The sequence below is a fragment of the Petaurus breviceps genome, unplaced genomic scaffold (genome assembly GCF_028583685.1).
Source record: "Petaurus breviceps papuanus isolate PSGF00001 unplaced genomic scaffold, PetGlider_PUasm1.0 90903, whole genome shotgun sequence".
NCBI lineage: Eukaryota > Metazoa > Chordata > Mammalia > Diprotodontia > Petauridae > Petaurus > Petaurus breviceps.
This window is the reverse complement of record NW_027187376.1, coordinates 472,153-491,505: the sequence shown is the minus strand read 5'-3', so window position 1 is coordinate 491,505 and position 19,353 is coordinate 472,153. Positions and strand designations below refer to the sequence as shown.

General features: G+C 44.4%; 1 protein-coding gene and 1 long non-coding RNA gene across 6 annotated transcripts in view; one reads left to right on the top strand and one right to left on the bottom strand.

Annotated features, from left to right (window-relative positions):
* The window catches only part of TMBIM1 (transmembrane BAX inhibitor motif containing 1), a 26,898-nt gene extending 8,946 nt beyond the window's left edge, over positions 1 to 17,952 (bottom strand). Inside the window, exons 1-3 of one of the 5 annotated variants that reach the window (XM_069075153.1) lie at positions 17,760 to 17,952; positions 4,456 to 4,624; positions 2,667 to 2,878 (exon numbers count right to left, since the gene is read on the bottom strand). In XM_069075153.1, coding sequence (XP_068931254.1) covers positions 2,667 to 2,841 — 175 coding nt within the window. In that variant the 5' untranslated portion in view covers positions 2,842 to 2,878; positions 4,456 to 4,624; positions 17,760 to 17,952. Of the gene's footprint in view, positions 1 to 2,666; positions 2,879 to 3,280; positions 3,419 to 4,455; positions 4,625 to 16,854; positions 17,004 to 17,759 lie in introns of those variants that run through there. The other 4 variants (XM_069075155.1, XM_069075154.1, XM_069075156.1 and 1 more) reach the window with 4 other exon arrangements.
* On the top strand, positions 17,187 to 19,353 carry LOC138151637 (uncharacterized). Its single transcript, XR_011165881.1, has 2 exons — positions 17,187 to 17,323; positions 18,967 to 19,353. It is a non-coding gene; the product is annotated as an uncharacterized lncRNA (long non-coding RNA).

Genomic DNA, 19,353 nt, shown 5'->3' with positions numbered 1-19,353 from the left:
GTTGTTCCTCTCACATCCCAGCTCCTCCAGGCTCCAGCTTTTGCATGGGCTGTCCTTCCAATCCCCAATGCCTGGAATTCTCTCCCTCCTCATTCTCAGTTCTCACAATCCCTTCAAGGCTCCTCTGAGATACCATTTCCTTTTGGAAACAAAGACTTCCTGATACACTTCAGCTGTTTTTTCCCCCCTAACAATATATTTTTAAAACAGTTTGCTTTTTCTCACTTATATGTAAAAACAATTTTTAATAGTTTTTAAAAATTTTGAGTTCCAGGGCGGCTAGGTGGAGCAGTGAATAGAGCACTGGCCCTGGAATCAGGAGGACCTGAGTTCAAATCTGGCCTCAGACATTTAACATTTACCAGCCATGTGACCTTAGGTAAATCACTTAACCCCAACTGCCTTGCTCTTCCCCCTCCAAAAAAGAAAAAAAATTTGAATTCCAAATTCTCTCCCTCACTGCCCCCCCCTACTCCCTCACTGAGAAGGCAAGCAATTTGATGTAGGTTATACATATGTAATCATGCAAAATGTATTTCTATATTAGTCATGTGGTAAAAAAAAAAAGACAAAAACCTACAAAAAAAAAGAGCACAAAATAGTATGCTTTCATCTGCATTCAGACCCTGTCATTTCCTTCTCTGGAGATTGAGTAGGATTTTTCATAATGAGTCCTTTGGGATAGTCTTAGATCACTGTATTGCTGAGAATAGCTAAGTCATACACATTTCTTCTTCATACCATATTGCTATTACAGTATACAATGGTCTCCTGGTTCTGCTCAATTCACTTTGAATCAGTTCATGTAAATCTTTCCAGGTTTTCCTGAAATCATCCTGTTCATCATTTCTTTTATAACACAATAATATTCCATCACAATCATATACCACAACTTGCTCAGCCATTCCCCAACTGATAAGCATCCCCTCAATTTCTTTGCCCCCAAAAACGGGCTGCTATAAATATTTTGTACAAATAAGTCCTGTTCACTTAAAAAAAATCTCTTTGGAACACAAGCCTAGTAGAGCCCTCAGGTATAAATGCTGCTTTAACTCTTCAAATTACTTAGGGGCCTTTTTTTGGTGGGGGGAAATGAACCTCTGATTTCATAAGTACAATCTCCCTCTACCAATGCAGATCTGGTCTTGCTCAGTAATCTGCAGATTTAGAGGGCTGGCTGTCTTAGATGAATCTTCCTATCTGACACTAACTCCCTCCTGTTTATGCCAAACTGGAAGTCACTTTGGACTTACTTATTCAATTTTGTATTTACTTATCCGTGGACATGTTGTTTTGCCCAGTGGATATCATCTAGAAAGAGGGGCACTTCCCCATTTTTTGGGATGGGGGAGGGGAACATGGGGCTTCTGCCAATCACTTAGCACAGTCCTTAGTAAACCACCTTGGGTTTTCTGAATTTCATCTATATCAGACGTAGATCCAAGTGGCTTCTACTAGTTTCCAAAAGTGTGATCCATCTTCAAAGAAAGAAGATTATCAACCCCAGAGGTACCTACGGTATTTCTCAAGGGGAAGAGGAGGGGAAAGAAATTAACTTCTCAGTGGATAACCTTGAATAAGAATATGTTTCTTCCATTTATGGAGTGTAGAATTAAACAAAGTTTCTCCTCACAACCCCCAGCTAGGCCAGTTAAAAAGAATGCATATTCCTAGAGGGCTTGAAAAGTTCCTTTTAGTCTTATGATCCTAAACAAGCCTGCAGTGTCTTAGACAGTTACCACTTCAAAAAAGTTTAATATATTGAAGGCCCAGGATCATCCAACTACAATTGGTCTCTTGGCTCTTTTCCACTCTACCATAGAGGTAGAAGTTAGAGCTTTTTACATCAGTCTTCCTCGAGTTATGTGTTACACATGTGTTAAAAGCAGGTACATTATGGGGTAAAGACTTGAAGGAAAGGACGAGAACATCTATGGGAGGCTGGGGATCACCTCTCCTCTGCTCAGTCTCAGAAAGCTTTCATAGAATAAGTAAACAGCCACATTTATCAGGTGACCCAAGCATTTATTCTTAACTAGATATCATGAAGAAAAAAATTATGGTATGACCAAGTTTTCTAGGTTTTTGAAGACTGCATTATCTTTCACATGCTCTATGTTTTGGGCAACCCAACTATTCCCTTATCTCATCCTAGAATGGTCTCAACCCATCTCTCAGTCTGCCAAAATTCTTCTCTTCCTTCATGAGTCAGCTCAGCTACCCCTTTGAGTCTATGGCCATCACTTAACATGATTCCTCCCCCTCCTTGGGTTTCTCATGTTTTTCCTTCTGATCTTCCATGCACTCACCATATCCTGCCTACAGACTACTAATGTATAATCATAATAGGTGTATAACAGACATTTGTTGATTGGGAGTAAAGAGGCTGCAATCTTTACAAATAACATGTAAAGAGCTGCCCAAGGGCACAAGAGAGGGATTGTGGGGAGGGGCACCTGGCCACAAAGGAGCAACTCTAGGCTAGAAAGGAAGGGAGCTTGAGGAGGAGACACAGGAAAAGAGAAAGGAAGACAGGGAAAGAGGAGAGGGAAGAAAAAAGAGAAAGACAAAAGATACAGAAAAAGGTCTGAATGAAGCCACAGGTGCAGGGGAAGACATTTACTGTTTCCATACAATGCCCTCCCATCCCTGCCCCACCAGCTTACCAAAGTTCATGGGCATTGGATGGATAGGAGGCATAGGCTGAGGATATCCAGCTGGGTGTCCAAAGCCTGGCTGGGGGTAGGGCGGGTAACCCCCAGGGTAACCTCCCCCTGGTGGAGGAGGAGGATAAAGGGGGTTTCTGTCTTCATATGGAGGTGGAGCACTGGGGTTTGACATGGTTGCTCAAGACTGAGGGGACCTCAGTCTCCTTTACCTACAAGGGAGAAAGACAATGAAAGAAATCATTAGTGTCCAACCCCACTTGGCTTATCTTTTTCTCGCCCTTATGCTTTTCCTCTATAGTGGGATCCTCCAGCAGGACATTCCAAACCCCTTCTCACAATTTTGTCTTCATATGTAAACAGGACCTTTGGATTACTTAAACACACACACACACACACACAGAGAACAATGCTTATCCTTTCTAGACTGTGCTCACTGTTCTCTCACTAGCCTCTTTCTCCTCATTGGCCCCACAGACCCTAACTCTCACTCCAGTATCCCTTCCCTCAAGTCTTAAATCCTCTCCCCCAGCCTCATCCCTCTCTCTCAAAGTTCCCCAGTCCCCACATTCTTCCTTCTTGCCATCTCTCAGGGCCTTCCCCACCCATTGTACCAAAGAGTTTCCTGGGCTGCAAGAGGAGGGATTCAGGTGAAGTGTGGAAAATTCCTGAACATCAGTGATGTGAGAAGACAGTCACTGAGTTCATGAAATCGCTTTATTTAAGGTAAAAAAAAAAACCCTAATGTCACAGTTTTAGGGCAGGGCTTTATAGAAGCTGGGGGGTGGCCACAGTCAAGTCACAGCTTCTTCCGGCCCAGGGAAACAGTGAATCCCAGAGCTAGCTGGGGCCCATTGAAGGGGTCAGCCCAGCCCCCACAGCAGCTGGCAGAAAACTGCAGGGCTGGGAGCCAGGCCTGGGGTGGGGCCAGGACTCTTAGCCTAGTAGAAAGAAGAGGAGAAGCAGCTTTCAGAAAATAGCCATCTAGGCTCAGGGCAGGAGAGGCCCTGGTTGGGGAGGGGGGAGTATGAGAGAAGGGAATGGAGGGACCCATGAAATGGGGGGAGGAGCAACTGAAGGGGCAGGGGGCAGGTGAGAGATTGGGGCATGGGGAAGGGTAGGGCTGGGACAAGACTTTCTAGTTTCTTCAAATAACAGATGTGACTCAACTGACAGGCATGTGGGGTGGAACTGGAGGTGGGGGGGGTGTCTGTTTCCATGAGTAATTTTAATATTGAGCTTGAGCTAGGCTAAGGTTGGACAGACATTCCCATAACCTCTGAATCTGGGCGTGTCAGTAGTCACTTGTGTGGGGTACAGAACCTACAATTTTACTTAGGGCTGTACCTAGGAAACCTAGAGAATCAAATAGATTAGTCTGTGTTATCATGGAAGTAAAAGGGAGTCATCTAAGCTCTCAGAGCAAGGGAGTGACATCAAAACTGTGCTTTAGGAATACAATTTGGCAACTATGGGAAGGATGGACTAGGGACTAAGTGGTATCCAAGCCAGTCTAAGGACCAGAGATTTAGAGCCTGGGTCCTCTCATTTCTCTCTCTGTCTCTATCTCTCAGTGTCTCTGTCTCACTGACATGAAAGTCATAGTCACTGCAACTCTATAACAAAACCATGTGACCACACACAACCACCCACCACCCTGGAGATGACGCAAGGATGCTATATGCCTTATTTCTCCATGATCCACAACAGCTTGGTGACCCACTAACCCTCACCCTACGATCCTATCTGACCAGGGTGGAGGAAACAACTGAGGAACGTGAGAGGCTACCTGAGCTAGGAAAGGTCTGCGGATCAGAGCAGAGAAAAGGTTCCTGGGATGAGGTCCTGGGCTTCTGGATTCCTTTCCCAAAGCTGCTTCCATCAGAAAAGATCTCCTCAGTGTCTTGATTCCTCCACACACACAACTCCCACCCTTGTTATGCAATCTAGGAAGAGGACTGAGAAATCCCTGAGTCACTCCAGTGACCAGCACTAAGAGGAATTATTTCTAGGACCCTTATAACCCAACATCTGCCCAGCTCAGCCCTTCTGATGGTGGCATGGGTTTTGTACAGAGCTCTACTTGTATAAGCCGGCCCTCAGAAAAGGCACCGTGGTACAATGAAAAGAGTCCTAAATTTGAAGTCCTTGGATTTGGGTTCATATCTCATCTCCGCCATCTGCTTCTACCTGTGTGACTCTGTCCAAATCACTTAAGAGGCACTTAACCTCACTGGGACACATTTTCCTCATCTGTAAATGGGTAGTCTAGACCAGACAAGCTCTAAGAACCCTTCCCACTGTATATCTATGATCTTGTGAAATACTTTTGGAATTCATGAAAGAGATTCTTGCTAGTGACCAACCATGATGGCAGAGGGCCACTGATGAAATGCTCTGCCCAGCATCTGAGAGATACCATGGCCTCAGGGAGCACATCAAGAAGCAAACTTTTTGAACATGGACAATGGCAGAGTGGTTTTGCTTTGACTGTGTACGTCTGACACAAAGGTTTTGTTTTTATTTTTCTCCCACTGGGATGAGAGTGGGAGAAAAAACAGATTGAAAAAAATTTTTTTTGCTTTTTGGAGGGGGAGGACAAGGCAGTTGGGGTTAAGTGACTTGCCCAAGGTCACATGGCTAGTAAGTGTCTGAGGCTGGATTTGAACTCAGGTCCTCCTGACTCCAGGGCTGGTGCTCTATTCACTGCACCACCTAGCTGGCCCCCTCCCCAATTTTTTTAAAATATACTTGCAGATATGGCTAATATCCAAATGCTTTACAGACTACATGTATAATCTAGATCAAAGTGTCTGCCTTCTTAAGGGGAGGAAGCGAGGGAGAGAATCTGGAACTAAAAAATGTTTTTAAACAAATGTTAATTTTTTACATGTAATTTAAAAAATATATTTTAAAATGAAAAAATTATATGTGTGCATATGCATGTATATAATGTGTACAAATTTATGTGTGTATATTATATATAGGAATAGGTATATATGTATAGGTATAGATATCTCTCCATCCTTACAGTCTCTTCTAAAAAAAGCAAGAAATAATTTTCCAGGTCTCCATGAAGTCTCTCAGGAAAAAATGGGTTATCTCATCTCTTCTCTCCTAACTTAACAGTAATTGGTATGATTCAGAGAAGGGAAGGCTAGGAGGGAGGGAGAGATTGAATAACAGGCTTTGAGTCTCTAAATGGGTATTATCAGGAGGTAGCTGTTATCCTTCTGTACTGAGGACATAAGCCAGAGTCAGAGTAGGCAGGCCCACTAAGATGAAACAAGGGGAAGGACTTCCTAATACAAGGTGTTTAGACACCAGAGCAAAAGAATGAAGGGAAGCTGTAGCATCCTCACTGCAGAAATTCCTAAATATAGGGGCGACTAGGTGGTGCAGTGAGTAAAAGCACCAGTCTCTGAGTCAGGAGGACCCGAGTTTGGTTCCGGTTCCGGCCTCAGACACTTAACACCCACACAAAAAAACTAGCCGTGCAACCTTGGGCAAGGTACTTAACCCCAATTCCCCTCCAAAAGGCAAAAAAAAAAAAAAAAAAAAAGGAAATTCCTAAATATATAAGCATCATTTCTAAAAAATATCACAGAATAGACTCACCAAGAGGGCAGAATGCACTACAGAAAATGACGGATAAAGGAGAGAAGAATGAAAACCTAGTGACTGTATATATAAAAATCATGAATACGGAGCCAAAAGGTCAACTCCCTTATTTTACAAGCCACAGACACTCTTCACTCCCACCCCTACCAAACTGTCCTTAATTTAGTGTTTGTGGAAGTATTGTTGGTTTTTTTCCATTTGGTGGCACAAAAAAAAAAACAAATATTCACAACCTATAAGTTTTTTTTCTGTTTTTTTTTTTGGTTTGGTTTTGTTTTTATTGAAGAACTGGTAGTACAGTGAATAGGGCAATACACAAGTTCAAATCTGATCTCAGATACTTAGCAGCTGTGTGACCTTGGGCAAGCCCCTTGATTTCTGTTTGCCTCAGTTTCCTCTAGTGTAAAAATGAGATAATTTAATTAATAATTTAATGAAATGGGAACCTACCACCTCATAAGGTTGCTATCAGGATCGAGTAAGATAATATTTGTAAAAAGTGGTTGGCATAGTATCTGGCATGTAGTAAATAAATGCTTACTCTCCCTTATTCCCCCTAAAAAGCCCATGAGATCTCTTGGACAACATGACCATGCATCCCTGCTCCCCTCCCCCAACCTCCCCATTCCTTTGTCTGGATTAGTGGAGAAAGGAAAATGAAAGAGAAAGGATAAATAGAATCTGGGCTCCAATTCTGATTCTACTATTTATTTACTGTGTGACTTTGAGGAAGTCACTTCCCTTTTCTGGGCCTAAGAGTTTCCTCATCTCTAAAATGTGAGTGTTGGAGGAAATGAACTTAAGATCTCTAGATTATCTCTAAGGTCTCCAGAAATCATTCGAGAACCTATAGTCTGGAGGCAGGTTATGGGTGGGTGGCCACAGGTGTCTAGGGAATCTGTAATTATTTTTTTAAAAATAGATCTTTGTAGATAACTTTTGTTCTTACATCATCTAGACTTCCCTAGTATCTCTCCTCCCTTCCTACTCCCAGAAAGCCACCCTCCCATAATTAATTTAATAAAGGGGGAGGGGGAATATTCCTGCATTTCAACTGGATGGGAAAACATAACAAAAGCCTTAAGTGACTTATAGGGAGTCCTTAGTGGAAACAGCAGTTTCCTACTCCACATGCATTCTTCTACCCCTAGCTGTCCTCTAGAATCCAATTTTTCTATTCAATTAAATTTAACATACATTAAATGCCTACTGTGTGTCAGGGGGCAGCTGGGTGGCTGAGTGGACAGAATGCCCAACCTGGAGTCAGGAAGACTCATTTTCCTGAGTTCAAATCTGGCCTCAGACACTTAGTAGTTGTGTGATCCCAAGCAAGTCACTTAACCCTGTATTTTTCCACATCTGTAAAATGAGCTAAAGAAAATGGCAAACCACTCCAGTATCTTTGCCAAGAAAAGCCCAAATGGGGTCACAAAGAGTCAGACATGACTAAAAAAAACCTATCAGGAAGGGTTGTAGGCAATAAGAATATGAAGACCAAAAAAAGGGCCTTACATTTCAACAAGAGTTAACTGTTCATGGGTAAGTACATTTCTAAAAATGTGTGTACAAGGTGCCGCCAGGTGGCACTGTAGATAAATAGCACCAGCTCTGGAGTTGAGGACCTGAGTTCAAATTCAACCTCAGACACTTACTAACTGTGTAACGCTGGGCAAGTCACTTATTCCTGATTGCCTCCTAAATAAATAAAATAAAATAAAAATGCATGTACAGTCATACTATAATCACTATATACATACATACTGATTTTTTAAAAAGTAATTTCAGGGTGGGGGGACAGTTGAGTCTAGTCTTAACAGCTAAGAAGTTGGAGAAGTGAATGAGGGAAGAGAGAGAAGTCCAAGACAGTCCATGCAAAGGTGTAGAGTCAGGAGATGAAGTGTTATGTATAAGGAATAGCTCTAGAGAAAGTTTGACTGGGCTGTAGACTTTGTGAGGGGATATGATGTGAAAACAGTCATAGAAGAAAGGCAGACTGAAGTCAAAGTGTACAGGGCTTTAAATGCCAGAGAATTCTGTATTTTACCATGGAAGACAACAGGAAGCTACCATCAGACCTGGGCTTTAGGACTTTCACATTGGTAGCTGAGTAGAGAAGGGACTGGAATGGGGAGAGACTAAAGCCAAGAGACAGTCAGAGCTACTGAAACAGACCAGGAAAGGGGTAACCAGAATCTAAACAAGGATCGTGGCCAAGCTAGTGGAGAGAATGGGATGGCCAAGAGACTGGGGAGGCAGAAGCAAGATTTGGCAACTAAGTAGAAAAGGCGGATGATTTTTAGAACGAGGAACCAAAGTTATCTTCTTTAAGGTTGCAAACCTGGATGACCAGAAGGAAGGTGGGATCCTTGACAAAAACAGACAAGATGGAAAAAAGAAGCGCATTTAGGGGCAAAGAGAATGAGTTCCATTTTAGACATGGTGAGTGTCCCAAAGGCCCAAAGGAGATCAAAGTGAAGATGTCCATCATCCATCCATAATGGATGGGGTCTTAGGAGAGGGAGGAGGTCTGGGTGTGTGGATTTGGCACAGGGATGATAACTGAATCCATGGGAGCTGACAAGATCACCAAAAGATAATGTCCAAAACAGAGGTTTGAGGCTCAAGCCCTGGGGTTCCTTGGGAAATGGATGATGATTTGGAAAAGGAGAGTGAGGAGAACAGTCAGACAGGTAGGGAGATAGAGGAAAGTGTGGTGTCACAAAACTGGGAGAAGAGCATAGCCAACTCTTCTCTAAAGACTTCAACCCCTACCAGCAAAACTATGGAGTTCTTTCCAAGGCAGAGGTGCACGAGTGGCCAGTTAGATGGACCACTGGCATGGGGAGGGAAGAAAGCACTGATGCAGAGAACTCTATAGTCTGGACAAAGCAGACTTACCAGCCCTGGCCTTAACTAGTTGTGTGCTCCTGGACAAAACAAAACCTCTCCCTCCTAAGGCCTTCAAGATGCTTCTTTGTTAAAAGAAGGGGCCAGACCAATCTCTGAGATCCCTTCCAGCTCAACCACTTTATGATTTGACATTTTCTGAAGAAGCCTGATGCTTAAGGCCTACCCTTTGTCCTATCCAGAGGCTGATTCAGCCTTCTTTCTCTAGACAGAACAGTAGTAGTATACACACCAATAAAAGCCTGGGCTGACCCACAGAGTCAAATGCTGGGAGGAACAGGGACAAATCTTGTCCAGGGCACCCTCAGTTTGTCTAAATAGGTCATATTTTAATTATTTGCCATGCTTTTATCATTTTTATTCTTCCCATTTGGTATCAACTTTATCTCTGCTTCAATAAGCTAAACTGGAAATATGTACCACTTTAGTAACATTTCCTGTTAACATATATTCAATTTTATTTCTGGTGGCAATGTGTGATATTCCAAGACCTTGTGACTTTGACTTCCTCTCTTCTTGGAGAAAATGTTCAGGACTGTAAGTTAGGTATTTCGGTGCTGGACTTGGAATAAGGAAGACCATGGTTCAAATACAACTTGTACATTTATTCTGTGAGCCTGGGCAAGTCACTTAACCTCTGTCTGTCTCAGTTTCCTGACCTGTAAAATAGTACCAACAATAGCCCTACTTCAGGGGTAGTTGTGATAAAATGAAACATGAAAAGTTGTGATAAAAATGAAAAGTGAAAAGCACTTTGCCAATCTTAAAACACTATATAAATGCTAACTATTATTATAAAGCATTAGTTTGTTGTTTTTCGATTTTTGGAGGGGGCAGGGCAATTGGGGTTAAATGACTTGCCCAAGATCACAGGGCTAATAAGTGTTAAGTCTGAGGCCGGATTTGAACTCAGGTCCTCCTGACTCCAGGGCTGGTGCTCTATTCACTGTGCCACCTAGCTGTAAGGCAGTAGTTCTTAACCTGGGATCCATTAACTTTTAAAAATTTTTTTAATAATTGTATTTCAATATAATTGGCTTCCTTTGTAATTTTATCTACTTTACTTTGTGTTTTTCATTATTCTGAGAAGGGGTCCATGGGCTTCCCCAGAGCCAAAGGAGTCCAGTAGACCAAAAAAGGTTAAAAACCATTGGCACATAGACACGAGGCTTTTAGCTAGTCTTTTGGTCCTTTCTTAATCTTTTTTTTGCTTTTTTGGAGGGCAGTTGGGATTAAGTAACTTGCCCAAGGTCACACGGCTAGTTTTTTTTGTGTACTGTGTCTGAGGCCGGATCCTAACTCAGGTCCTCCTGACTCCCGGGCTGGGACTTTACTCACCTAGCCGCCCCCCTTTCTTAATCTTTGAACTAACTTTCCATGTTGTAGGGTTTTTTTGTTTGTTTTGGTTTGTTGTTGCTGTTTTTTTGACATCTTCCGCTTTTTAATAAAGTCATAGACTATTTAAAGAACGTGAATGGTCTTACTGAGTTCTTGGTAGAGTTAATAATGCCATCAAAAGAGATAAATGAAATCAGAAGAATTGGAATGTTTTAGGGGGAAATGGTGAGCTCCATTTGGGACCCATTGTATTTAGGTTTCTAGCGTTCCAGTGGAGTTGTGAGGTTCCCATCTCTGGAGATCTTTGGGTTGTTGGTAGATAGGGATAACTATTTGTCAGGGATGTTATAGAGGGGTGAAAGGAGCGCTGGATTTGGAGTTAAAAAACCTAGGTTCAAATCTTGATTCTGCTGCTTACTACATATAGAATCCTAAGCAAATTTCTTCAGCTCTCTGGGTCTTAGCTTCTTCACTCATAAAATGAGAAGTTTGGACTGAATGACTTCTGTGGTCCTTCCAGATTCTAAATCTAATCTCTGGATCAGCAGGTTCTGCTCCTGATTGAGTCCTGGCTGCTGACTCACAGTAGGATCCCATTAGCCCCTCCCTATTCCTCTCACTTTTCTAGTTTGAGAAAACAAGAACCTAGAAGCAAAGATTGAAGACCTAGAACTGGGAAACACCAATGGAAAACAAAAAAACAGGCTCTAGCCTTAGGCTGTCAATTCCTGGAGCCCTCCTCACCAGAGGCAGTTAAGAAATGCAAAGTCCTGGAAAGAGAATTATGGGGGAAGAGTATAAGGAATCTACAGAAGACTAGGGATTCCGAATCCAAATTCCACTCCCACCTGGGTGACCTTTCACAAATCACCTCACAGGCTGGCTTCAGTTTTCTTATCTCAAAAATGAGGGAGGCTTGGGAGAGGATTGTCCTGAATAACCTTGAAGGTCCCTTTCACCTGTAAATCTTAAGAACACTAACACAGGAACCAATTCATTCTTTCAAACCACAGCAACAATACTGAGGGTGGGACAATAAATAACAAAGGAGCAGAGCCCCATGGGAAAGTTCAGCCATGCTGACATCCTCACAATCCCACAATGTCCTAGCAACTGGGAGAAGGAAGCTGTTGAGTCAGTTAAGAGAGAATCATAAATTATAGGATATTAGGGCGGAGATCTCCTCAGAGATCACATTGTCCAACTACCTCACTTTACATATAAGGAGACTGAGGCCTACAAGAATGTACTCTTAAGACTTACCTTAATCTTACTCAAGATCACATGGCAAGTTCATGGCAGCCCAATGCCCTTTTCATTACATCATGCTGCCCCAGAAAGAAAGTCCATGGGCTAGGAAAGAAGGAACTTCAAGACTGCTCATGATTTACTAAACCCCAAACCTGGATTACAATTACATTGACCTTCTCTATCCCTTATTCACATGCTGTTGAATGGGGCTAGAGGAAGGCCTGGTTGACAGAGGCCACAACAGACTGATGCTGACTTTTGCTGGGCCCTCACTACAATAAAGCAATTCTTTTACTTTTCTAGTATTGATTCAACTCTATCCCATTACCCACAGAGACCAGTTTCTAAAATTCTCTTTTCCCAAAATACCCTTCCCTCAATCTTCTCAGCTGAGGACCTCCCAATTGCTGTGAGCTGTCTCTTCTCTTTGACATTCCCTCCCCCCACTTTCTCTCCTCTATCCTCTGATAAAGAGGTGGCATTTCTCTTTGTTAAGATCAACCTTTCATCACATTCTCTTTCCACCTCTCCAGCAGATCACCCTCTTTAACCTCTAATCTCTTCCTCACCACTGGTGCCTTCCCTGCTGCCCAGAAACATGCCCAAGTCTCTTTCCTTCTTTCATTATACCCTACCATCCCCTCACACTATCATCTAATATCTCTCCTCAATTTCTCAGCGAAATTCCTAGAAACAGTTGAAGAGTAAGGGACTATTCTGGAATGTTAATGCAAAACTGAGTTTTAACACATTATGTGCCTTTTCCTCTGGTCAAGATTAATATAAATATTGACACACTATCTTGGGGAAGAGAGAGCATAGGAGGACTATGTATATTTATTTGAACATTTCTCTAAGAGTAATTGAATATAGAATTAATTAATAAAAATTGCTTCTGGCAGACCTATGCCAAAAATTCAGAGTACAGTATTAATTTTTTTTCCCTCGACAATGTAAGGATCGAGAAAGAACACTAGGCTTCAGGACATTTTTATTTTCTTATCTCCCTCTTACACAGTCACTTTTCTGGGTCTTAGGTTCATGAGTTGACAAAAGGTGGGGGTGAGAAGGATGGTCAGGTCAGTTCATCTTAAAGGACCTTTCCAGTTCCACATTCCTTCCACATTCTATATCTCTGATCTTAGCAGAGAAGCAGGTGGGGTCTGACTGCAACAGAAATGATAGAGATTGGAAAGCAAGGAGAACTAACTTCTAGAGGCAAAGATCATAAGCCTTAAGAAGGAATAAAGGCAAAGTTTTGCTCTCAGAGATCTCTTTGTTCTCAGACCTGGAGCAAGGATATGGGGTGACTGACGTTCCCAAAAGACATTGACCAGATTTCCAAAGCAGCCTGGGAAGTCAGTGATTCTTTGGAGTACTGGACTCTGAATGGGAAAGAGGAAGCCCCAAGAACTTTGGCATGTGAAGAATTATTGTTTTAGAATCAGCTAAACAAGGACTCTACTCCTAGTGTTTAGAAAGAAGGCATGTGAAAGTAAGTGAAAGGAACAGCCAAGTCATCCAGGCAAGTTGCCCACCTCCTCACCAAAAAATGATATCCAGGGCGGGACTGGAAAGAGCTACTCAGAATGGGCAGCTGGCTCTTCTCAGAAAAGCCCCACCCTCCCTACTCTTAGGAAAAACTTAGCCCTAAGCCTCACCCCTGGCCCCAGCCTTACAATCATTCTTCTTCCCTAATTCAAAGTATGCTACCCTACCTCCCTCAATATATCAATTCACACCATACCATACCTGTCCTTAGTATACAGAACACAAGAAGGGGTAAAGTGAGTCACAAGGAGCCAGGAACAGATCACACAAGCCCTCTGCCAACCACATCTAGTGAAGTTTTGGGCGTATGGTTATGAAGTCCCTGGCTCAAATGTGGACCTAGAATCTAGAACAAAATTTTTAAAAAATAAGCCCTATGGAGGGAAAACAGGGGGCTCGGAAATTCTTATCCAGGACATGAAGTTACTTAGCCATAAGTTCCCCTCACTTCCAACCCAGCCCAGGACAAAATCTGGGGGGAAAATCAATCTCTCTCTGTGTGTCTGTCTGTCTGTCTCTCTCTCTTCCCCACCCCTTTCCCCCTCTCCCCTCACCCAAGAAGAGGCCAGGAATGTTGCAGAAGGGAGACACCCACTCTTCCATCTCACACATGTCCCTCTTGCTCAGACATGTTCCTCTCCCTATAGGAAGGGCTAAAGTCTGGTATTTGCCATCTGGTTCCTGCCCTCAGCTCATGTCACAGAATCCTTAATTTCTCCAAAAATCATCCTTTGTCCAACTCCTCTGTCCCTGGACAATAAGGCCCTATCTCCAGCACAGAAGGAAGAGAGGTTTCCCCTATGTTGACATGATTACCGAAAAAGGAGACAGACCTCTCAGGAAAGGTGGTAAAGAAATTATGCCAGGCAGAGGCAGGAGCCAGAAACACACAGCAACCCCTTAGACCCACTAAGACTTCCATCTCTCTCAAATACTAAGTATGATTCTGTTAAGAGTCCAGTCCCTTGGGGAGGCTAGGTGGTGCACTGAATAGAGCACCAGCCCTGAAGTCAGAAGAACCTGAGTTCAAATCCGGCCCCAGACACAAGTCACTTAACCCCAATGGTCCTACCTTCCCCCTCCAAAAGAAGAAGAAGAAGAGGAAGAAGAAGAAGAGTTCAGTCCCTTTCTGGTCTGAAACCATTTATTGACAAAGGGTCAGAAAGGCTTGTTTATGTATAGGTGTGTGTGTCTCTCATGTCCCACCTTAAAAGGCTTTAAAAGAAGCCAGTCCTTAGCCAGCCTTCTGTTTAAAGCCTTAAAAGAAGGCTAGCTAAGGACAGGAAAGGGTAAAGCCAAGTAGGGTGATTTCAACGAAGTTAATGGTCTGCATTTGCAAGATAAAGAAGCAAATGGTTTTCTAGAGGGAAGGCAGACTACACAAACTGGTAAAACCAAGCCTCTGGGGATCTGTATCCCATTTCTGAAATATTGAGTAGCCACAATGCTCACCCTTGATCGGTCTACCTGCCAGCTTTCCCAACTTTGAGCCTCATAAGCTTATAGATTTAGAACTAGAAGAGGTCTTATCAGGCCCCTAGTTCCAGTCCCTCATTTTAATTGATCAGGAGACTGAAGCAACCTCACCAATGGCACACAGACAGTAAGAAGCCCGGTTAGGATTCAAGCCCCAGTTCCCCTGACTTGAATTCCTGCTGCTCTTCCCTTCCATTTACTAATTCAAGGTAGGAAGGATGGGTGGCCATCATGGACAACAAAACCGAAAGAAAACAACACCCTCTTCTCACCCCTTCTTCCCATTACTCAGGGGTTTGACCTCCCCAGTTCTACTAAAACCAGAACTGAAGGCAGAGTCGGCCAAGAGAAGGATGAAAGAGGAGTTTTTAAATGCATGCAATAAAATACAAGGGATTACAAAGGAAACCAAGTCTATTTAGATACCATCATCAAAATATTTTTTAAAAAACAAGTTCACAGACCCTAGGTTAAGATCCCCTGGATAATGATCATAGTCTGCCTCTTTCTCAATCAATCAATAGGTGGATGCTGTTATGTAGATTTCTAGTACCTTTAGGAAACAGCCACTGTCTCCTGCTAAGGCAATCTGACTTTATTCAACTAAATAAATCATTGGTACATGGGTATAGGTTCCATCCTACCCCTTGGGTCATCAAAGATGCTACTATGGGGACCCCCCACACACACACACATGCACACTCCTTCTTGTTGGGAGGTTTGATAAATCGAGCTCTTGTCTGGAGCCTCTCTCTATTCTCAGGGATACAGTGACTCCCTAGAGGTGATTATTACTTCCCAACTCATTCTGACATCTAAGGATCTTCAAGCATCAAAGCCTGTCATTATTTTACAAATCCTCATTTTACAAGTGAGGCCCCTAGACATCTCTCTCACTCTGAGGAAAGGCAAAGACACAAAAAGCCAAGAATCATGTCTCGATGCTGGACAACACAGGGCTAACTCTTTCCAGTTACAAACTGGGGTTCTTATGACTGGAAGGAAGGAGTCCCCCTAATTATGTTCAGACTAACACAAAGTAATCTGACAGAAGTACCTGGCTCTTTGGACAGCCACTAACCAGGCCAGAGTCACCAGCCTCGAAACCAAATCTGACCCATAGGATGAATATTTTAGGCCTCAGAGAATCAGACACCAGAGCTGCCTTCCATGGCTTCGAACTCTGCCCCTGGATCCCAGTCACAGAGCCCATTCTGAGCCATGACCCCATTACCCCCAACACATACAAGCCCAAGGTGGGGGGAGGGGCAGGGAATGAGCTACAAAGAGGCACCAGGAGAGGAGGAGCCAGGATTGAATGCTGACTCATTAAGACCCCAGCAAACTCCACCGATCAGGGCTGAATTAGCCATTTCATCCAGGCCTCACAATGTGCCCTCCATTCAGCTGGAGTTCCCCATAGTCCCTTCTCCTCTATATTCCTTCTCTACACTGCTTCCCCACTTGTTTCCAGACCCCCATTTTGCTAAACAGGAAGTTAAGTTTAGTTGAGAATCCAAGGCATAAGTCTCCAAGGATGAGTCCATTCCAGGGTGACTGGAATCCAGACCCAAGTCCAAGTGACGCAGTGCCCACTGGCCCGCTCCAAGAACCCAGGGGTCTCCACTCACGGCCCTTTCTGCTCTGGACCCAGAGGAGCTCTCATTTCAATTCCACATAAACAAAATGATACTCAAGCACCAATTTCCATGGAAAGAACACTAACATTGTAGTCCCAGGACCAGAGTTCGGTTCTGACTTTGTGTCTGTGAGATTCTGAGTAAGTCTCTTCAGTTTCATGTCATGAGAAGGTAGGATTAGGTCTCCCAGAGTTCTAAAGCCTATCAAGGTTTGCCTCAAAGACGCTGGCCTGAGTCAGACAACTAAAAGATGCATCAAAACCCCAGACAGGCACACCCTGCCAGTCAGGCAAAGAAATAAAATAATAGCAACAAAATAAAACCAATGACGACCGCAAGGGAGAAACACGCTAGCCAGAGAAATATAGACATACATATACATACACACACAGAGTAGCACTCACGTAGATGACCCGAGTCCAGAGGCCCCCAGAGGTAGAGAACCACCCGACCCAAGCCGAAATCCGAACAAACGAATAAGAAGAAAGGAGAAAGCCAACACCGACTTCCAGATGCCAGGACCCCTTCTCTCCTGACAGCTCTTATGAAGACTGAATATAATGCCGGGCAACTACCGAGTAGGGAGAAGGCGGAGAAATGCAGCCCGTCCCAGGCCTTTCCTTTCCTCCCCCTTTCCCTTCCTTTCCCCCTTCCCCTTCCCCGCCCCATTCCCATACATAGCTCCAAACAAGCAACAAGTTATAATTAAGCTCGATTACCGGCCAGGCACGGAGGGGTACAAAGATACAATGGAAAGTCCCTGACCTCAAGTTGCTTATATTCGAACAGAAGAGTCCACGTCCACGGAAATGGGAATGCCACAAATACACATGAAGCTGAAGCCGGGAAGTCGAGGGAGCGCCCTAGCAGCTGGTGGGTCACGCACCTGAAACTGGCATTTCCAGAGAAGGGGGTGGAAGAAGGAAGAGTCTTCCTGGCGTGGGGGACGAGAGTAAAAGCTCGGACAAGAGTGTCGAGTTTCGTTTCGTTTTGGGGGAGAAGGGAGAAGGCCAGCAAGAAAGGCATTTTGAAGGGTTCCTAGAGCCCATGGAGGAGAGGATCCCGAAGTCTGGGAAGAGAAGATGGGGCCAAGCTGTGAAGTGTTTTAATTGCCTAACCCAGAGAACTTTATAATATTGGGTCTGAGAGGCAACAGCGAGCCACCGGGATTTACGAAGTAGGAGTTAAGGGTGACGTGATCAGACTTGAGCTTTAGAAAAATCACTTTGTCGGCTGCGTGGGGAAAAGTTTGGGGAGGCCCAGCTGGGAGGAGCCCCTTCCCACTACCCAGGCTGAAGCCCCTTCCTACCTGGCTGGCTGCCGACCTGCGCTGCTTTCGATCGCTCCCGGCACTCGGGCTCTGACTGGGGCTAGTTTAGGATCCAGGTCTCCGCCGCCCCCACCCAAGGAGGGCGGGGCCAAAGGGCCCAAGCAGCTCCCCAGCTCCCTTCTCGCCACAGCCGGCCCGGTCTCGCCGCCTCCACTCTGTCCGCAGAGGGCGCAAGGGAGCCAGACATTTGTTCCGACAGCCCCACGGTCCCGGCCTCGCCTTCAGTGGTGCCAGTGGGCACCGCCGCTTCCAGCCCCCTACGTATACCCGGGACGGCTGTCCATTCCACATTCTCTCTTGCGTCCCTCCCGTCCCTCCCTCTGATTCTGTGTAAAGGCCCTTCTGCTCCTTCCCCTACTTTCTAGACAAAGCCAGCTGCAGAAAGCCTAGAGTTTTCTTCCCGGAGGCTCCATTTCCCAGCAATGGCCATCGCTTAATGTACTTTACCAGGCTCCAGGGACTGTGCCTTTTCCGGGAATAGCATCTACTACTTTCCCAAACACATCCATAGATGTCACAGAGGAGCTCCTATACGCAAAGCTGCCTTTGAGTACCGGCTGGGAGACACACATTCTGTGGGGGTTGCCTAAATTACTGAAACAATGGCAAAACCTGTTGCGCCCTAGGATATACTTCGTAAAAGATTCCTTCCAGTGAGACCTCCAACACGGCAGCCAAGCTGAGATGTGAGCCCTGAGGAGGAGCGCATAAGGACTACCCTACTTATAATTAGAGCTAGGAATTCTCGGACCCTGGGACCTTCCCAGCAGGTTTTTCTCTCCCCTCCCCCCGCCCCCGCCCCCCCAGAATCACAGAGGATCTTTTGATGGGGGGGGGGAGAGTAGAAAACCGTGTTTACTGGAACCATTTTGGTCAACCTTGGGCTCCTGTTCTCACCTGAGTCAGATAAAGAGAACACCCTCTAGGGTAGGGGTGAGGAACCTGTGACCCTCTAGGTCCTGAAGTGCCGTGCTGGAGTGGGGAAGGTGAAGTTTGAATTCAGTCAAAGGACTGAAATTGAGGACCTAGAGGGTCACACATGACCCGGAAGCTGCAGGTTCCCCACTCCTGCTAGGGAGAAAGGGCAAGGAAGGTAAAGCTTCTTAGTAAAAGTTTTACCTTAGAAGGTAAAAACCACTTAGTAGTGGTTCCCTTAATGCTTCTACTGCATATTCTGGTTCTCCAGGTGCAAGCCAGAAGCCTCGCAGCTGGAATCCCAAGAGCCTCAGTTTTAGAAGCAAAAGAACTGTTGGGAGCAAAGCTGTAACTAGAAATTACGACGCCATGGGAAAGCAACGTGAAAGGTGGAGAGTCCTCAAGGCTGCCAAGAGAGACTGCAGAGAGGAAGAAGCAGAAATGGTGGGCTAGTGAAGACCTCACCTGGGAAGCAGTCACGTCCCTGAGTGAAGAGAGGAAATTATTCTTGTTAACTAGACACGAATTCTAAAAGCACCTTCTAAAATTCAACCTTGAGCAAATCTAGATTCTGCTACAGATTAGTTGTGTGACCTTGGGAAAATTACTCCATCTCTCAGTTTCAATGACTCTCTATATAAAGTATTAGACTAAATGA